This window comes from Panthera tigris, chromosome B3 (genome assembly GCF_018350195.1).
Source record: "Panthera tigris isolate Pti1 chromosome B3, P.tigris_Pti1_mat1.1, whole genome shotgun sequence".
NCBI classification, from domain to species: Eukaryota; Metazoa; Chordata; class Mammalia; order Carnivora; family Felidae; genus Panthera; species Panthera tigris.
The window spans coordinates 64,405,196-64,425,247 of NC_056665.1; the positions used below are offsets into that span (position 1 = coordinate 64,405,196).

Consider the following 20,052-nt stretch of genomic DNA (forward strand, 5'->3'; position numbering starts at 1 on the left):
AACAAAACTGCACAGACTGGGTAGCTTATGAACGACAAAAATTTATTTCTTAACAGTTCTAGAGGCTGGGAAGTCCTAGCACAAGGTGCCAGTATGGTCAGCTGAGGACCTTCTTCCAGTAGCTGTGGACTTTTCTTCACTGTGCCCTCACATGGTAGAAGGGGCTAGGATCTCTCTGGAGCCTCTTTTTTTTAAAGGCACAAACTGCATTCAGGAAGGGCTCCACCCTCAAGATTTAAGCACCTGTCAAAGGCCCCACCTCCTAACATCATCATCTTTGAGGGTTAGGATTTTGACATATGAATTTGCAGGGGGACACAAACATTCAGACTACAGCAGTCAATTAAAAGGATTCAGCTCAGTTTCACTGTTTTCTTCCTACTACCTAGATCACTATTTGAGACAGGGTAAATGCAAAAATGGGGCTCAAAGTTAGCCAGTAAATGTAAGTCAAACTATTTTTCTGTGACATATGTGGAGGCCTTGCAGACATTACATAGGTTCAGACTCAACAGCAATAGGGTCTATACAACATCAGATAATTTTTTTCTTTTTGGCTCACTCAGAAGCTAAATTTGCTCTCTCCAGAAGTATCAAAATGATGAAAAACAGGAAAACTAAAGTGTTTAGAGGCCAATTTCTCTCATTCATCTCTGACTCTCCCCTTCCTTTTTAGTGATAATATGGAGTTGAAAAATATCTTAATTTGATACATTTATTAAACTTATTTGTTATATTTTCTTAACTTTTACTAAGCTAATTAAGCTTGGGTTTTTTGGATTAAATAATTCTCAAGAAAAAAAGTATATGCAATTTTCATCAACATATTTTTAAGTTCCTGATTTACGTTCATTCAAGGTCTTGACTCATGAATATCAAATTCATTCCTAAACCAAGTTTAAGTAATTACGTATCTAAAACTATTTTTAATTAACAAGTTATAGTTTCAGAATTATAAGCTAATCAGTATACATGAGAATATAAACAGATTTTTGCTTTAGTTGTTGGTGACTAAAATGAACATAAGCTTACAGACCTTAGCTGTCCAAATTCAAGTTAAGATACTAAATCCAAAGTAATGAAGTGCTAATTAGCAGATTTAGCCTATCTCACCTATTAAGTAGAAATCTTAATTTGAGTACGATTGCAAAAAATTAAGTGTCTAAATCTTTAATAAGCTGAAAAAAAAACTTCCTCTCCCTTCTCTCCCACAAAAGTAGATTTTATGCCTTCCATACAATGATATTTCAAAACTCCTGCAATCAACTAAGATGACTTTTTCCATTGAAAATGACAGAGATGTCAAATCTACTCAGACTTACAAAATGTGCACCGGTTTTAAAATTGCTTTAATAATTCTAGAAATACACTCCTTGTATCATTAGTTGTATTAAGTACCGAACAAAAAACTGGCTAGAGCCAGGTCTTTGCCCTAGTGTCTTACCCAATAGTAGTTATTAATCCTCTTCTTTCATTCTTTGCTCAGAACATAAAAAAAAATGTTCACAACATAGACTCTTATATTTTTTGCTTGTTGGAAGTTTTAAATTTTAAGTTTTTCCACAAAGCTGCTTTTTTTTAACATTTAATCTGAAATACAATTATTTCCAGCAGGTCAATAATCCTTTTTAAAATATAACACTACCTTAGGCTAAATGAAAATGAGCACTGATTATTTCATGAACATAGTACCTTTCTTCTCAAGAACTGAAAGTCCTTTTTAATATTCTCTTATCTCTAGTCAAAAAATGTGTGCGGGGCAGGCGGGGGGAGGTTACTTTGCCTTAACATCCCTCCAAAGTAGGGACGTATTATCCTGGTTTTACAGATGGAGAATCAAGCACAAAGATTTACCAAAGTCTTAACACAACAGCCAGCAGTAATTGCAGGAGCATGTTAATTGTGAACACCAAGTTAATTATAGAAATTTAGTGAATTTTGTTTTGAAAAGGACTTTCTACCCACATTAAGGCTAGAGTACCCCCCCCAATATAAAACCTTCTGCCAAAGACAGTATAATGTATTTAGATAAAACCCTACGGTTTCTGTCAACATCTTGATTAGCCTCTTAAAAAACCTTAAAGTTCTCAATAAAATCCTAATCTGCATAATTTATTCAGATGTCTATCTTCCCTTCTCTAACTCCCAACATCCGTAATTCCCAACATCCCTCATTCCTGATAGAATCACTGTTACCTGAGATCCTATCATTTCCAATATTCTCAACTCTTCCCAGCTAAGCCCTTTGCTCTCTTCTCTTTCTCCCGATGGCACCCTCCTTCTTCAACTTCCAATTCCAAAATCCTTATTCCCCTCTCTTCACATGGTAAAGGCAGATGTCAGCATTCATACTCCCACTCTAAGTCACTCATACCACACATATGTTAAATACATTGGTGCTGGCTCAAGATTCTTCTCCACCTCAACTCCTAATACCATCCAACCCAGCAACTTAGAACAGCCATATTGTTGACCTTTTTAATAAATATTCTAGCAGATCCTGGCTCCTCTACCCCAACAACCTGTTTCTACCTTAATATTCTTTAACCTGTCATTACTCTGGAGTCTGGCTTCTCTGACCAAAATCTACCTTTCAATTTTTTCCACTTCGACTCTGCATGCTCTTTAACCTTACCAAAACTTCTAGTCCCTCAAAACAGCTATCACTTCTATGTGTCTACCGATCACTTCGACCTCATCTTTTTCGTTAAAATCGAATCTGGTGGGGCGCCTCAGTGGCTCAGTCGGTTAAGCATCCAACTCGATTTTGATTCTGGTCATAATCTCATGATCTCATGGTTCGTGAGATGGAGCTCCACGTGGGGCTCTGTGCTGACAGTGTGGAGCCTCCTTGGGATCCTCTCTGCCCTCTCTCTGCTCCTCCCCTGTTCATGCCTTCTCTCTCTCTCTCTCTCTCTCATAAATAAATAAATATTAAAAATAAAATAAAATAAATAAAATAAAATAAAATAAAATAAAATAAAATAAAATAAAATAAAATCTGGCCATTAATTGTATGAGGTACAATGTGGTACAAATACAATGCAATTTGAATCTCAGGTCTACCACTTACTCCCTTGTGTGGCTGTGGGCAAATTACTAAACTGTTCCTAAGTCTCAGTTTTCTCCTCTATAAACTATGGATAATACTTAGCTCACATGGTCATTAGCAGGATTAAATCTAGCACAGCTTCTGACAAGCAGTAAAAGAGTTTGGTAGACTTCTCTTTCCTGGACCTTGTTCTGCCTTTTACTCAACCTTTCCTTAAATGCTTTTTTCTCTTCCTCTCCACTACTAACATCACCCCATCCTACAATAATCTCAACTCCCACCTCCCCCACTGAATGTGTATAACCTTACTCTTTGCTGTCTCCACATCATTACTTCCCATTTTGTCTTTTAATACTTTCCCTCCGAACTCTCCTACCTCTCAAGACTATTCTGTCATTTGCTGTCTCTTAAAAAACACTGCTGTTTCTCGCTGTTCATCTTCCCATTACTGCTTAATATTCTCCTTGGGCAATTTCTCCCTGGTTCAACTATTACAAATACTGAAGACATCACCTCTAAATTCTACCTTCTCAACCTTCCGTGGGCACCAAACCTGTATTTAAAATACTCTATGAGGCATTTTCTAACTTGATACTTAGGTAGGCAAATTTTAGAAGGCCAAATTTGAGTTGTTCTCCCATTAAAAACTTTTGTCTCTTCCCACTTCATTTAAAAACATCACAGAGGCCTAAATTTAAAATGCTGAAGTCATCCCACATTCTTCCTACTCCTTCCTTCACATCCAGTCAAGTGATTATCTGGACATCTGAACTGCCTCACAAATTCATCCCCAACAGTTCCAAATGCACTTCTTCCAGCTGTTTTGTCTTGATTATTACATCTTCCTCATCAGTTGTAGTTCATTTCCTTCTCCCTCCAATCAACTGTGCAAATGAGTCCTGGTATTCAGCCTTCTACACAAATTTGATATCACTCCCTCGCTTAAATTAATAGTTCCCCACTGACTCCACGATAAAGATAAACTGGTGCTTTTCATGAAGTATCCTGACTGACTTGCAGTGGGGAGTGGGAGTGAGAGAGGGTAGCTCAAAGAACAAATTTTCTGTGAACTCTTAGTGTATTATCTGAAAAATTAATGGGAATTCTGTTCAAAATTGTTTTCACTGACCAATTAAAATAAATTTTCCTCAACTTAAGAAAAACAGATTTTCAGGAACTTCTTTCACGTTCATCTTCTGGGTGTCATGCACCAGGCCTAGCCACCACCTTTTGCCCCAAGGTTGCTGACACAAACTTAAACGCAAATCTAGACTTCTCACAATTGCCTCCAACATGCTTCATATCCCCCTACCACTCCTGCAAATAAGTGTCTCCCAAAAGTTATTGCTTTTCTCTAAACTTTCTATTTCCCCTGTCATGCTTGTTCTTGTTTTGTTTTTCCCCTCCCTTCTTGAAATGCCTTTCCCCTTTCAAACATCCTTATCTCTGGCTGACTCGTAAAATCCGACCTCTTTTCTGAAGCCGTCCTTCACGCAACTCCCACACTGCCATCCGCTGCCAGGTAGAATCACTTTCTCCTTGAGCCTTGAAGAATTTGCAGACACAGAACACACATCACGTTTCACAGGGATCTAGTTCCCTTTTTGGATAGTGAAAGCAGTTATCAGGGTTTACTTATCTTTGCACCTCCAGGGCTAAGGAAAAGTCAAGTACCTAGCAGGCACTCAAATGTCACTGCACCGAAATTTTTTTTTTTAAGTTTATTTATTTTTGAGAGAGAGAGAGAGAGAGAGAGAAGGGGAGAGGCAGAGAGAGAGGGAGAGAGAGAATCCCAGGTCGGCTCCACATTGTCAGTGCAGAGCCTAACATGAGGCTGGAACTCAGGAACTGCAAGATCAAAGACCTGAGTCAAAATGAAGAGTCAGATGGGGTTAACTGACTGAGCCACCCAAATGCCCCTGCACTGAAATTCTCAAACAAAGTTACTAATAGTATCTGTCCTGAAAAACTAAGAAAGCCATATATCTAATTCAAGCAACTAAAATTCTGTAATGTTTTTACATATTATCATGAAAGCAAACCCAAAACTGACCGCTAATTGCAAACTCAAAATATCAATGTAATTCACAATAAAACTGGATAAAAAAGCTTGGTGACCTTATGCTAAATAAAACACTCTGATATTAGTGTTTTATTAGAATTCTAGAACCTTTATACTAAAAGATATCCTAAAATTGACCAAATCCAACATCTTTATTTTAAATGAGAAATATTAAGTCTACAATTCTAGGAAGTAGAAATATAAATCTATATTCATGAACGCATACTACAAATATGTAAATTATTAAAATTTACTTAAATTATTAACATTTACTTCCATATTATGGGCAGAGACTGAATGACAATGCTTCACTTCTGGCATTTAAGAATGTATTATTTGTGGAGCACCTGGGTGGCTCAGTCAGTTAAGCACCCAACTTCAGCTCAGGTCATGATCTCACGGTTTGTGGGTTCGAGCCCCTCATCAGGCTCCATGCTGACAGCTTGGAGCCTGGAGCCTGCTTGGGAGTCTGTGTCTCCCTCTCTCTCTCTGCTCCTCTCCCGCTCACACTCTGTGTGTGTGTGTCTCTCTCTCAAAAAGAAATAAATATTAAAAATATTTTAAAAGACTGTATTATTTCTCTTCCTTAATCTTCAAATGTGATAAACTACATCAGTTTTCTCATGTTGATCCACTCTTGCAATCTCAAGATAAACCCTGTTTGACTATGAGGCTTTGTTTTTAGTTCAGTGAATTGAATTTGATTTGCTACTTCTTGAAAATTCTCAACCATTATCTCTGAATATTTCCTCTCCTCCCTAATCTCTTATTTTGGAACTGTTAGCTGTATGTTGGACTTGTTCATTTTACCCTTCATGTTCCTTTTTTTTTTTTTTTTTTTTTTTGAGAGAGAGAGAGAGAGAGAGAGAGAGAGAGAATGAGTGTGCACGCCAGCAGGGGAGTGGAAGAGAAAAGAAAGGGAGAGAGAGTCCCAAGCAGGCTCTACGCTCTCAGCAGAAAGCCGGACCCTGGGCTCAAACCCACAATCTATGAGATCATGACCTGACTCATGACCCGAGGTGATGTCAAGAGTCAGAGGCTTAATCAGCTGAGCCACCCAGACACCCCTACCCTTCATGTTTCTTAATCTTCCTATTTTATAACTCTATCTATGGGGTTCAACCTTCTGGGCTTCAGTCTATAGCAGGAGATTTGAACCTTTTGTGCCAGTAGATCTCTTTGGCCATCTGGTGAAGGCTATGGCCCCCTTCTCAGAACATTAAAGACTTAAAACACACAGGAACACAAAAGAAATAAATTAGAGGCACCTGGGTGGTTCAATCGGTTAAGCATCTGACTCTTGGTTTCAGTTCAGGTCATAATCTCATGGTTCATGGGATGGAACCCCACATGGGGCTCCATGCTGACAGTGCTGAGCCTGCTTGGGACTCTCTGTCTCCCTCTCTCTCTGTCCCTCCTCCACCTGCACTGTCTCTGTCTCTCTCAAAATAAATAAACTTAAAAAAATTATACTGAAATAATTATCAAAATATTTTCTAATTTTGATATAGTAATATATATTTTATTAACACTAAAATATTTATAAGCTCTACCAATGGTTTAATAACTAACTTCATTCATTTCTTTCTAAGTAAGCCTTACACCCAATGGGGTGGTGGCTTGAACTCATGACCCTGATAACAAGAGTTGGACATTCTAAAGACTGAACCCACAAGGTGCCCCTACTGTAACTTCAAAGTAGTGATGACTACAAGTGCTATTTCAAGGTATCTGTAACAAATGAATAGCAATTGTACTGTAAGAAAAAAAAATCTGATTTATATTGGTATTATAGGTTGAATTAATATCCCTCTAAAAAAATGTGTTGAGTTCTAACCCTCTACCTCAATACAACCTCATTTGGAAATAGGGTTGCTGCAAGCGTAATTAATTTAAGAGGAGGTCATGCTACACTTCTCCAAAGAAGACACCCAGATGGCCAACCAACACATGAAAAAATGCTCAAGGAAAATACAAATCAAAACCACAACAAGATACCACCTTACACCTGTCAGAATGGCTAATATTAACAACTCCGGCAACAAAAGATGTTGGCAAAGATGCGGAGAAAGAGGATCTCTTTTGCATTGTTGTTGGGAATGCAAGCTGGTACAGCCACTCTGGAAAACAGTATGGAGATTCCTCAAAAAACTAAAAATAGAACTACCCTACAAAGGGACACATGCACCGCATGTTTATAGCAGCACCATTGATAGCCAAAGTATGGAAAGGATGGAAAGAGCCCAAACGTCCATCAATGGATGAATGGGTAAAGAAAATGTGGTATATATACACAATGGAGTATTACTCAGCAATCAAAAAGAATGAAATCTTGCCATTTGCAACTACGTGGATGTAACTGGAGGGTATTATGCTAAGTGAAATTAGTCAGAGAAAAGCAAAAATCATATGACTTCACTCATATGAGGACTTTAAGAGACAAAACAGATGAACATAAGAGTAGAGAAACAAAAATAATATAAAAACAGGGAGGGGGACAAAACAAAAGAGACTCATAAAAATATAGAGAATAAACTGAGGGTTGCTGGAGGGGTTGTGGGAGGGGGGATGGGCTAAATGGGTAAGGGGCATTAAGGAATCTACTCCTGAAATCATTGCTTCATATATACTAAGTAATTTGGATGTAAATTTTAAAAAATAAAAAATAAAGTTAAATTATATAAAAAAAAAAAAAGAGGTCATACTAGAGGAGGCTCCTAATCCAATGACTGATGTCACGTGGCCACGTGAAGACACACAGGGAGAACATCATGTGATGATGAAGGCAGAAAATGGAATTAGGCAGTTTCAAGCCAAGAAATGCCAAAGATTGCCATCAGCCACCAGAGGCCAGGAAGAGACAAGGAAGGATTCCCCTAATGGCTTACTAGGAGCATGGCCCTGCCATTCCTGGACTTTCTTTCAACCTCCAGAATTGAGACAATAAATTTCTGTTGTTTTAAGCCATCCAGTATTGTGGTGCTTTGTTAATATTAGGGCAGCCCTAGGAAACTAACCCCTGTCACAAGTACCTCTGATGCTGCTATGGTTTGTTGGAATTTCCTTCAATTATAAATGTAAGCAAGGTTCAATTAGAGATTAGTAAAAAACACTCTCAATTCTAAGAACCCTATGTCTAAGCAATTTAACACCTCAGTCTAAGACCCAATGCTAATGAACTGTTTTAACAAAAATAATGAACAATGCTTAAACAAAAATACATCACTAGATCTTTTTCATTTCAAACCATTCTGAGTGCCACAAAAACATCTCAGGGATTTGTAATGACTTTGGCTCTGGACTCTAAGATGCAGCTATGACACAAAACTTTTCATAAATAGTGAATTAAATCTAACTGTTAAAGAATGAAAAAAATCATTACCTGCATTAACTTCTTAAACTAATGAAGTTGTAAAATTATCCCTTAGTCTTAGGTTAATATGATTAGTATGAAAAACCTAATGAAAAGACTTACTTTTGACACTTTTTAGCCAGTAAGTAAAGCATGAGAGCTAGTCTCTTCTTAGGACATTCCTTTTAGAACTATTCAAATTGGTGTTTAAGCCCAATAGCCTTTTGCTCACTTATTCATCCAGAGGCCATATTTCTTTAAAAGAAAAAGAAAAGCAGTACAAAGTTCTCACATCTATGAGGTGTATATATATTATCAAAAACAAATGGCTATTAAACCCAAAATAATAAAGTCTTAACAGATTATCAAGGTACCAAGTGTTTTCAAATTTTGTATCTTGGTTCTTCAAAATTCATGCTCTTACTTCAGCTTCCTACCAGATTTCTACTGGAAGTCTTTTATTTGCTTAAACATGTCAAAAACAATATAATAAAATTAATCAATTAACCAATGCACATGTTACAAGTAGTCTGGCGACTTGTAATGTGCCTATCACTGTATTACTTTACAGTAATTTAGTACAGGAAGGGCTTATAATGATGCTTAGTTCAAGCTGCTCAAATGAAACAAGCAAACAGAAGTCCACAAAGGCTGTACTTGTCCAGAATCACAGAATTAGTGACAATGACAAAAAGGCATCTCCCAATTCCAAGTCCAATGCTCTTTACATTAAACCATACTGCATGAAAGTTGGTAAGAGGTAAATTATCTGCAAAAACCTTCTATATGATGACTTTATTCTATTTGTTTAAAGTTTATTTATTTATTTATTTATTTTTTGAAAAAGAGAGAGAGAGAGAGAGAGAGAGAGGAAGTTGTGAGGGAGGGGCAGAGAGAGATAGAGAATCCCAAGCAGGCTCCACAGTATCAGCACAGGGCCCAGGGGCAGTTGATCTCACCAACCATGACATTATGACAAGAGTTGGACACTCAGTTGGACACTAACTGAGCCACCCAGGCGCCCCTAATTCTATGTGTAATATGGTATTTAAAAACAGTCTGGTTGCCCAAAACAACCTAACTAGTTTTTTGGGTATTTTTAATCAATTTTATTTTACCACCCAGCACTTTAAAAATAGGAACAAGATCTCATTTCCACCTTCAAAATTGGCAAAAATTTTTTCAAAAAGAACTGGACAGACATTTCAAGACATAAGCACTCTCATATACTAAGTTTTTCTTTTCTAGAGGGCAATTTAGCAGAAAAAACTTAAAATTTGCATCTCCTTTAAGTCCACTCCTAGACTATCTCAAGGAAAGAGTAAAAGATTTAAATGAAGACAGAACTCAGGATCAAATGCAGCACTGTTCAGGAATAAAATAGTTAACTGGTTCAAACTAACGTATATTATATACTGCACATAATACAGCCATCAAAAACTGTTCTACGAAATATTTAATGATACAGAAAAGTCACAACATAATAGGGTAGGATAGTTTCTACTATGCAACTCCACTCTACAGAGGATACGGATATATCCATAAAATCATAAAGAAGGAATTCATTACAGTGCATGGAACATAGTAAAAATACAATGAATGAATAGGATTCATCATCAACATCATAGGAAAGGTTTAATTATAGTATATCAAATGTTTAGACTTGTTATCTGAATAATAAATACACAAATTATTACCTACTCCCTTTAAAGACTATTTTGTACATTATCTGAAATTACTACTCTTGCAAGGAGGAAATTATTTTTTAAATAACACTTTTAATGCAGTTCCAGTTATTACTGAAGTTTGGAAAAGAAAAGCAGACTTTTACCAATCGTTCCCTAAATTTGACATCGCGTAAGATCAAGTCTTACATATAACAAATCCTTCATTAGTTACTGATTACATACATATACACAATCAACTTTTGAGAGCTATCTGTCTTTCTACACAGAACTTTAATTTCAAATAACAGAGCACGTACTAGAGGATTTCAAAATGAGGCCTCTAAAGGCCTTACTGGATTTTACCACAATATTTGTCTAGAAAAAGTTAAGTTTCCCAAGATATTGGTGATTTTCACTTTTTTTAAAGGCCGAAATCAGGTGGAAAAAACATTTAAGTGTTAAGAACAGTCTCTAATGTAATTAAATTCCTATTGATTATGGCTTTTAAAAAAGGAGAAAAGTGGGGAAAAAAATATATGTAAGGCCCAAATAAAATCTGTATTACAGGGCAGTTTTACTATGCTGAGGCTTTAAGGGCGTCTACAATAACATACATATTTTTTGTTTCTTCAAACTATATATGATTATAAACAATAAATTGCCACTTCAAAACATTACTGTATATATTAAAAATAAGATAAATTGTTGGAATAAAAGCTACATTCCAAAGAAGTTCACACTTTGTGATTTGGCTAATGTACAATGTTGGCTCTAATAAAACTGATTACCAGATGAACACATCACTTCCTAAAATAAAAAAAAAATGTTAAATAAAACCCCCAAGAGTTTGTCCCCAGGGAGAATTAACGTCTCCTAGAGAAATAATATATACGCTAAAGCATATTTTTCTGTTCTATCAAAACTAACATAACAAAGCCCCTAGGAAATAACATATTAATAAAGCAGGAGAAATTCATGAAAGCAGAAATCTAAAAGTCTGAGTGAGTGAGCCAATTGCCAAGTTCTTATATTAATTAAATTTAAAATTTTTTTAAAAAGCAATCCTCTCAGTAAAACTTGTCATTTGGTGTTTCAAATATCAACATATTTAGGATTAAACTACTGGGAACTTTTACTCATTTCAGTGTTAACAGCAGTATCATCCACCTGATTTCACTACCTTTTTGAAAAACTTGGATTCTTAATATGTCCATGGCCAAGTATTCTAGAAAGAGCCCATTTAGAAACAATTTATTTTACACGTGTCAATTCACATTCCCTCATTTGTTTTTCTAATAGATGCATCCAAAAAGGAAATATTAGTATTTTAGTTTAAATATGGTAATTCGCCTTTTTCCATCTCTCAAATAGAACTTGACATTTTGATCCAGGCTACTTTCTTAAAAGATAACAGTAAAAATGATCGTCATTCCGTTCAGGATTTTTAGCAGTTTTTCCCCTAACTAAGCGTTATCTGAGATACTTCTTGATCTCTCTCAAAGTAGGTCTAATCTGCGGAAGGCAATGAGACAGTGTACTGCACTGTGAATGGACAGCCAGGTATTTTATGAATGGAGGCGATCACGTGATCCCAGCACCTCCCCGAACTGATATTTCCCACATAACTGTGTCAACATTCTGAGAACAGGGGTAGTTGTTTGTGTGTGCGTATGTTTTTGAATTTAACCTGTAACTTCGAATTCTCCTTACTCCCTGAACTCAAAAACCTACACGAAGACAGACCGTCAAGCTTCGAATTTTTATCTTGGGAAATCCTTTCAAGATGTCCAAGGTGATGGATGTTTAATTATTTTTTTATGAATGAAGAGTGTGCTATGCAAATGAGGGCGATTCACAAAAAGAGAGAGAACATGGCGGCCACTTCTGCTTCTAGACTGCACTGACACTGCAGCAATCTACCTTCTCCCACACCCGCTCATCATAAGAGTGTGTTGGGGGTGGGGGGGTTGAGAAGAAACGCCGCTTGGCATTTCTCAAGCTATTTTACGTTAAACAGGCCTAGGCTTTCGGATTTAAAAGTCCACTCAAAAAGGTCTGACTCGAGGAATGCACTTTATTTAAAGGAATGCATCCTAGGACTAGTCCTCTCTTAACTCTTTCCAATCCTCCAGAGATAAACAAAACTTGAACTTAATTACAAGGAAACGATGCAAACATTCTGCATGAATATTAAATCCGGTCTCAATAAAAACTGTTCCCGCAACCATTATTCCTTCCGGCAGCCGTTACTTTAAAGCAAAAAATATTTAAAAGGCAACGTATTACGTTTGGAAAACAAACAGCCCAAATAAAAACTTAAAACCATGACAGTCCAGAAGTTAATGAAGTAATCAACATATTCAGCAATGTAAATACTGTTAAACCAACGTAAATTGTGTTTCTCAACACAGCTGAAGGATAAAAATTAACATTCAATATTCTTCTATGCTCCTGGTAAAGACATGTCCAGCATTCGCAAAGGTAAAATATAACAGTTCAACATCTCCTACACTCCAGGTGTCCTTAATGTCATTAAATTCTAAAAATGTTTCCCTAGTTCCATTTTTTTACATGAAGCTTACAGGTCATAAGTTTAAGGGGGGGGGGGAGGCTTAATCGGTATTTAAGAGTCACTGACTCATCGAATTAAGATTCAAGAGCAGTTTGCTGCAGGAGGTGCTCCCACACACTAGTTTCCAAGTGAAATAGCTATAAAGGAAACAGGATGGATATTCAGGTTATGTTGATAGGTATGTTAAGTGAAAAAGGACAAGCCAGGGGCTTCCAGGCAAAGAGGTAATTTCTACCCCGCCACCATCCATCCACATTACTCCATCTCATGGACGTACAACTGCCATCCCACCCCAACATTCAATACCCTCCCCAAAAGTGAGCAACTAAATGCATGGGGGGTGGGGGGTGCTGCCATTAAATAAAATGGCTAAAAAATCAAACGTTATCTCCAGAATAAGATGCACCGAACTCTCCAGGTTTGCAAGCTTTCCGGCACCCAAGTCTCGGAGGGGTCGTCGAAAGGAAGGGGGGGGGTACTAATCAAGATCAATGAGGCGCTTACTCGTTGTCAGAAGTCGCCGTCTCCTCGCTCATCTTTCCCTCACCGCGATCCGATCTGGAGATGGAGGAGCAAGAGCAGGCGGAGGAGCAGCAGCAGCAGCAGCACCGAGGGGCAGGAGGCAGCGGCGGCCGGGGGGGCGCGGGGGCAGCGGCTCAGGGGCCTCACCATGGTGGACGCCTCACCCGGAACGGTGCCCCCCCAGCCGGGAACCCCGGCCACCCCCGCAGGGGGGTGGCGGCAACAACCTCCGCCGTGGCGACCCCAGCCTCTTCCTCCGCCTCAGCGCCCAGCCAAGGGATCCGAGGAGGCCAGGGAGGGTGGGTGGAAAGGAAAAAGAGGAGAGGGGCTGCGAAGGCTGACTGGAGAGCTGCTCCTCCCGCCACCAGGGTGGAGCGCGGCGGGGTCCGGCCAGGAAGGAGCGGGCGGGCGGAGAACCCGGGAGCAGAGGCGGCGCTTCCCTCAGGGATGCGGCGAGGAGGAAGCTGAGCTCCGTTCGGTGGGGGCCGGCGGGAGGGTGCCGAGCCCAGGCTCCGGGCGGCGGCGGCGCGGTCCTGCCGGAGCCCACCCCACCATCTCCCACCTCGCCGCCGGCTGCCCGCTCAGCGCCCGGCGGCGACCGGGGCGGTCCTCAGGGACGAGCAGGACCGAGCGAGGGGCCTCGCGGCGGCAGATTCCTCCAGACACGCTCCAGCCGGGACAACTCCAGCAGGGGGAGGAGGGGGCGGCGGGGAGCGTGTGAGGCCAGGACAGGCGAGCCGATCGCCCCCACCCGGGCCGGAGTAGAGCGGGCGCGCCCAGGAGACAGGGTGCCGGGAAACAGCGGGAGAGCGAGGAGGACGGCCGCAGGTCCCCCCACCAGCCGGTGCCCACCAGCAGCTCGGCGGGCCAGCTCCTCACACCCGCCAGAGGGGAGCCGTGAGGGGGGCGGCGGAAGCGCTCACGCCGCCCGCTCCTTCCGCCGCCGCCGCCGCTGCCCGAACCGGGGGCGCCCACGGGAGAAGGAGGCGAAGTAGTCCCTGGCGACTTCTCCCGGCCGCCTGCCTCCCCCGGGGGCCAGAGCGGGCACGGGGTGGGGTTGCCGAGCGCAGTACCCGGGCTGTGAGGGCGTGTGGGTAGGGCTAAAAGCTGCGGCCTCCGGGCGAATCACTGCAAGTCGAAGTCGTGTGCAGCATAGCAAGTTTCAGGAAAGTAGTTCCCTCCTCCCTTCATTTCCCAAATCGTTGTCGAGCCACAGAGCGGGGAAAGGAGGAGGGAGGCGGAGGGATACGCCAGGCACCGCGCTCGGTGTGCGTGCGCGCGCTCCAAACTCTTGGCACGCTGCGAAAGGGGGCGGGGGTGTGAGCTGCACGGGGAGCAGCTTGGGAGGTTGCATTGTTGCGCCGCGTTACTCCCCGTTACTCCCCGTTACTCGCTTTGGAATATCCGGGTTGTTAGAACGGGAAGGCTAGAATGACAGTGTGCTCAAGGAGGAAATTAGCGGCTGCTCTGTTTTGCCCCGCGCACGCGGGCGCGCGCGCGCGTGTGTGTGTGCGTGTGTGTGTGTTCCTTGCAGAGCAAAGAATGGAACTGGCATGAGTTCATTTTTAGTTGGTGGGGGTTAGGGGGAGGGACCGTACAAAGAGAGCTCCGCCTGCTGTCCCTCTGGTTGCATTGCTGCAATCCCCTAGCTGCATGCACAGCGGGAGTGTGTGTGTGTGTGTGTGTGTGTGTGTGTGTGTGTGTGTTAGAGAGAGAGTTAGTTTTAATACCTTGGATTCTTACTGCGCAAGGGGTATGCTGTGCAGGGCATTCATCTCCGAAAGCTAGAGTGGTTGTTAATGGAGAACGACTTCCATTGAAGCCCAGAGTAGGCGTGTTACATGAATCTGGCGCAGCCAGAAGCACAGGAAATAACTCCCGCTGCGAGTGAGGTTGCATAACTATAGCGCAGAAGATGCCTCTGTGGCACGAACTGCTCTAAACGGAGGCGGAACGATTATTGAATAGGCAGCTGTCACTTTTGCATTGTTAGAGGACAATGTATGCATTCATCTCAAAAGGTTTTTGCACAGAAACCTGCTGGGGTTTCAGCCGGGAGTCTAGGGTCTGTGGGACTAGAGGACTCACACACAGCTCCTGGCTCTGCAAATTCTATTATCCCTTCTCCACCTAGAAAGCCAGCCTATACACGATCCAGCCTGGGGACTGAATCCTAAGTTTCTGACGCATCTCCCGAGCTTTCAGTCTAGCTTTGGGTGCAATGCTTTTCTCTTCATTCTCAGGTTTGTGCGACCTGAGAGTAAAAAGATTGTTGCTCCTTCCACCTTGAGGGGTAGAACGATTCCTGATGAGGAGGAAAGTGGGAAAACCTCCCAAACAAGCCAGCATTCCTCATCAGTCCTCTGTCTCCAGGAGGTTTCAGGATTGTTGCTCTCTAAAGTACGGTACACTAGCCTGTTACGAGTATTTTGCACATAGTAGGTGCTTAATAAATGTGGAATAAAGGGGCCAACTCACTCAGGCGGCCCAAAACACCAGCTTGTTGATTTCTGAGGTTTCGCTATGGAACTCTTGCTTCTTGCCTGGGCAGCAACATTGTCCTTACTCAGAGGAAGGAAGGGACAATGTTGGTGACTGGAAGAGGTGAGAGGCTCTGTGAGAGAAGTTACCTCTGTTACCCCTGAACATGTGTTTTTTATCTTGTTCCTGGGAAGACCCTGTTACCGGAAGTATTGATAACTCCCTGCTACCACTACCCACCTTGGTTTCTCAGATTTGAATCAAGTTCCATCAGTTAGAATTTGTTCCAGACAAGTTACCTAAACTCTGTGCCTGGGTAAAATGTGGATAAGAGTACCTAATTCATAGAGCTGCTGTACTGATTAATGAGGTAATAATATACAAAGCACTTAGCACAGATTAAGAGCTCAATAAGCCCTAGCTCTTACTCTGATTTTGTAAAATGGAGATTATAATAAACTATGACAAGGTGGTGGCAGCAATGGCTTTGAAGGTTAAATGTAGCCTTGTTTGTTCACTCAACAAACAACTATTGCTTTTCTTCTGTGTACCACTCTTGCTAGACACATGGCTTGGCCTTTTGCAAGCCATCAATAAATGATTGCTCTGAGAGTCATTGTGATTAAGTAAGTACAAGGAATGTTGGGTCACTTGCAAAGGCCTCCTTTTCTTTTGAGGAAATTTGCATCTTTTGAGGTTCAACTGCATCAGGGAAAACATGAAAGGCTTTGGGGAGAAGACATGAAAAGCATCTTGGCTTTTGCATGTGCAGGGAACTGTGCCGGCCACTATCACACACGTTACTTACCTAGAGGAGCAAGATATGATCAACAGCCCAAATTAATGCTTTTTATATGGTTCCCAATCCTATGACCAAGACAGTCACCAGACTGTTCCTTGCCTTTGATGTTCACCATGCCACTCTCAGGACACTTTTGTGCCCTTGTTTTTGAGGGTGCATTTCTAGCCCTCTCCTCTCACCCAGTTGTTGAAGATCTTACCACCTTATTAGACAATTGTCTTGAGCTGCAGAGCTCTGAGAATTCTACCCTGAAACAATCAGAAATGGTCCTATGTTGAAGTTCAGGGGTCTTCCCAGTCTGATTTTCTGTCACAGCTACCCTAAGGTCAAAAGGCCTCACTGGTCTATCCCCATGTCTGTACCTTACCTGGTGCAAGAGACGTAACAACCAAATGAAATGTTTAAGACCTTGAGTCCTGGTTTATAAATAAACAAATATTTTTAAATTTGAGATAATTGGGGAAACAAACACTAACTGGAGATTGATGATATTAAGGGATTTTTAAAAAGTATTAGTGTTGCGGGGTTTTTTAAAGTCTTCATCTTTTGGAAATACATATTGAACTATCTATGGATGAAATGATATTCTGAGATTTGCTTCAAAATAATTCAGTGGGGTGAGGAGTGGGAAGAAGTAAGGGGATAGAGATGAAACAAGATTGGTTATGGGATGATGATGAGCACATTCTCTTTATTATTTCACACATTTGAAATTTTCTATAATAAAACCTTTTTTCTTTTTTAGTACACTGCAAGAACTGCTTTAATGCAGATTCCTTGGCCCCATTCCCAAGATTGTGATCAGCAGATCTGTAATGGGACCGACAAATGTGCTTTTTCAGAAGTATGCCAGCTACTTGGTTTTTCTTAGCCCTTCACAGTCTTCTCTCTCTCTCATCTACTTGTGTCCTCCCATCTCTGAACACATTCATTACCTAAGAACCTCTATTCCAGTAGCACACAGAAAAGGGTGGCCCAACGTATTTCATAGGCTAAGGCAGATACTGGTCAAGGCCAAACAGCTGTTTCAGCTGGGGAAGGTGGATCCAATGAGATTCAAAACGCTGTGGGAGAAGGTAAATATAGATCACAGTGTTACCTTGAATTCCTAGTCCATTCATTTGGTATAGCTACCAATGAGCGCTGGGCAAAGATTCCATAGCCACGTCAGGGGTTAACAGGGCAAGGGAGCTTGTATTTACTTGGTTGTGTTTTCTCAGGTGGGTCTGTGGGAAAGAGGCTGGTCGTAGTCGCTGCTGATCACAGGTGGCTCTCATTACTATTGTCCTCAGTTTTAGAGAATTAGCCACAACCACTTAAAAACTTGTTATACATGATTAATTATTAAAAGCATGTATGTGCCAACAGCACAAGTGCCAAGTAACTGCCAGTAAAGGACGTCATCACACTTAAGAAGATACAAATGGATTCTGGGTTCTAAGTAGGTATCAGAGCAAGGTTCACAAGGTCAACAAAAGTGGCCTGTCCTCATGGAGGCCCTGGCAGATGGCATGTCGTACTCTAGTTCAAGGCATTCTCCCTCATTCCAGACCACTCAGTCCACAGTGATCATCTTAAAAACTCAGTGTTCGTCTTCTCAAATTCTTTTATTTTTGCCTTTACTGTTTTACACTTGTATTGATAATTCTCTCCTCTCTAACCAACTTTTTATGAGTTTATGTTTGTTTTCCCAGTTAAATATTAAGTAGCTTGAAGGCAGTGACTTCAGCTCAGGTCATGATCTCATGATTGCATGATCTCATGCAATCAAGCCCTCCATCGGGCTCCACACTGAGTATGGAGCCTGCTTGGAGGTCTCTCTCCCTCTTTCTGCAGCGCTCTTTCTCTCTCTCTCTCTCTCTCTCTCAAAATAAATAAATAAACATGTTTAAACATTTTTAAATTGAGGCTGTATTGACTGGCACAGTGATGGAAATTCAGAGTCCCCTTGGCTTCTTATTGCCACTATAACACTATAGCAGTTCAGCATTTCATACATGCTGTCCCTTGCACTAATAAGCTTTCAGCAGATATTTGTGTACTTGAAAAGCCAAAAGAGAAAATAATCATGCAACATTGGAGGTTCTAACAGTGCATAAAGTACATATTCATATTTCCATTTCTAAACATTACCCCTTAGCAGATGTATTTTAAATTTTGTATTTTAGGGGCACTTGGGTGGCTCATTTGGTTCAGCATATGACTTTGGCTCAGGTCACGATCTCACGTTTTGTGGGTTCAAGCCCCACGTCGGGGTCTGTGCTGACAGCTCAGAGCCTAAAGCTTGCTTCAGATTCTGTGTCTCCTCTCTCTGCCCCTTCCCAACTCCCTCCCTCTCTCTCTCTCTCTCTCAAAAATAAATAAACAGTAAAAAAATTTTTTTTAATTCTGTATTTTAAAACTGTAGTTAGAATATACCTAGAGCAAAAAAAAAAAAGAATATACCTAGGGCAAAGGGGACTGATTCTGTTTTCATGCTGTACTTTAATGAATAATCTCTTATTTTCTTTTTCTTCTTTTCCTTTTCTTTCTTTCTTTCTTTCTTTCTTTCTTTCTTTCTTTCCTTCTTTCTCTTTCTTTTTTAGTGTAACCAGTCTCTTGGCTAATGAGCTCTGCCTCTCAGTGGAATTACTAAATGGTAACCATGTTTTTAAATAGTTTCCTTGCCTCTGGCATGAGTCTGTTTCTCCATCACTAGGGTTTCCATGTTCTTCCAAACTAATACAAAGTATAAAGGATAAGTATGCTATTTTATTTTTCTCCCAAAGGACTGCAATTGTTGGTCTGGTAGTATCCGGTGAGTGTGAAATCAGTTTACTTTTAATGCTATAACTGCCTTTTACAGGAAGTTTCCACAAGATTACAACCAGTACAAGGGAAACGAGCAGTCTGTGATTTCCTTTATTTTCAGCATAATCTTAGCAGGGAGGATGCTTACCAGGCCCCACACTACTAAATAAAGCACTTCTCCCTTATCATCATTCTCCCAAATGTACTTGGCATGCTTGTTCCTTGAAGGTTATATCCCATTACAATAAGTATGAAGGATTGAAATACCTGTTACATAAAATTTCCAAGGCTATGTGCATGCAACAAATTCAATACCACAAAAGAGTCTAAATGATTCCTTGGATTTTGTTTTAAATATGTCACTTGACTTCCCTTTTAGTGAATAATACTTAGCCATTGTATAGGACTGTAAAACTTGGAATGCCCTTGAGGAACTTACCTTCCTAACACCCTTGCCCACTAGGTATTATCATCAATTCCAATTTATAGAAAGTATTAGGAACTGAAGATCACAGAGGTTAGGTGACCTCTAGCCAGAGGTCACACATTAGTAAGAGTGTGGCTAGAGTTCCTTTAAAAACGCACGTGAGCCTGTGTATGTGTGTGTGTGTGTATGTGCGTGTGCACGTGCGCGTGCGTGTGTGTTTGTGTGTGTGTGTGTTGTGATATTATATCTAACTTCCCAGAGAGGAGATCCTTGGTGGGATATTCTATTTCATTCAAGTCATTACTGTGGATGATGACTTGGCTGG

At 40.8% G+C, this 20,052-nt stretch overlaps 1 protein-coding gene across 1 annotated transcript in view; it reads right to left on the minus strand.

Annotated features, from left to right (window-relative positions):
• Positions 1–13,787, minus strand: part of SPRED1 (sprouty related EVH1 domain containing 1) — a 137,107-nt gene extending 123,320 nt beyond the window's left edge. The window contains exon 1 of the mRNA XM_007081641.3: positions 13,210–13,787. Coding sequence (XP_007081703.1) covers positions 13,210–13,241 — 32 coding nt within the window. The 5' untranslated portion in view covers positions 13,242–13,787. The remainder of the gene's footprint in view (positions 1–13,209) is intronic.
• Between the last annotated feature and the right edge of the window lie 6,265 nt (positions 13,788–20,052).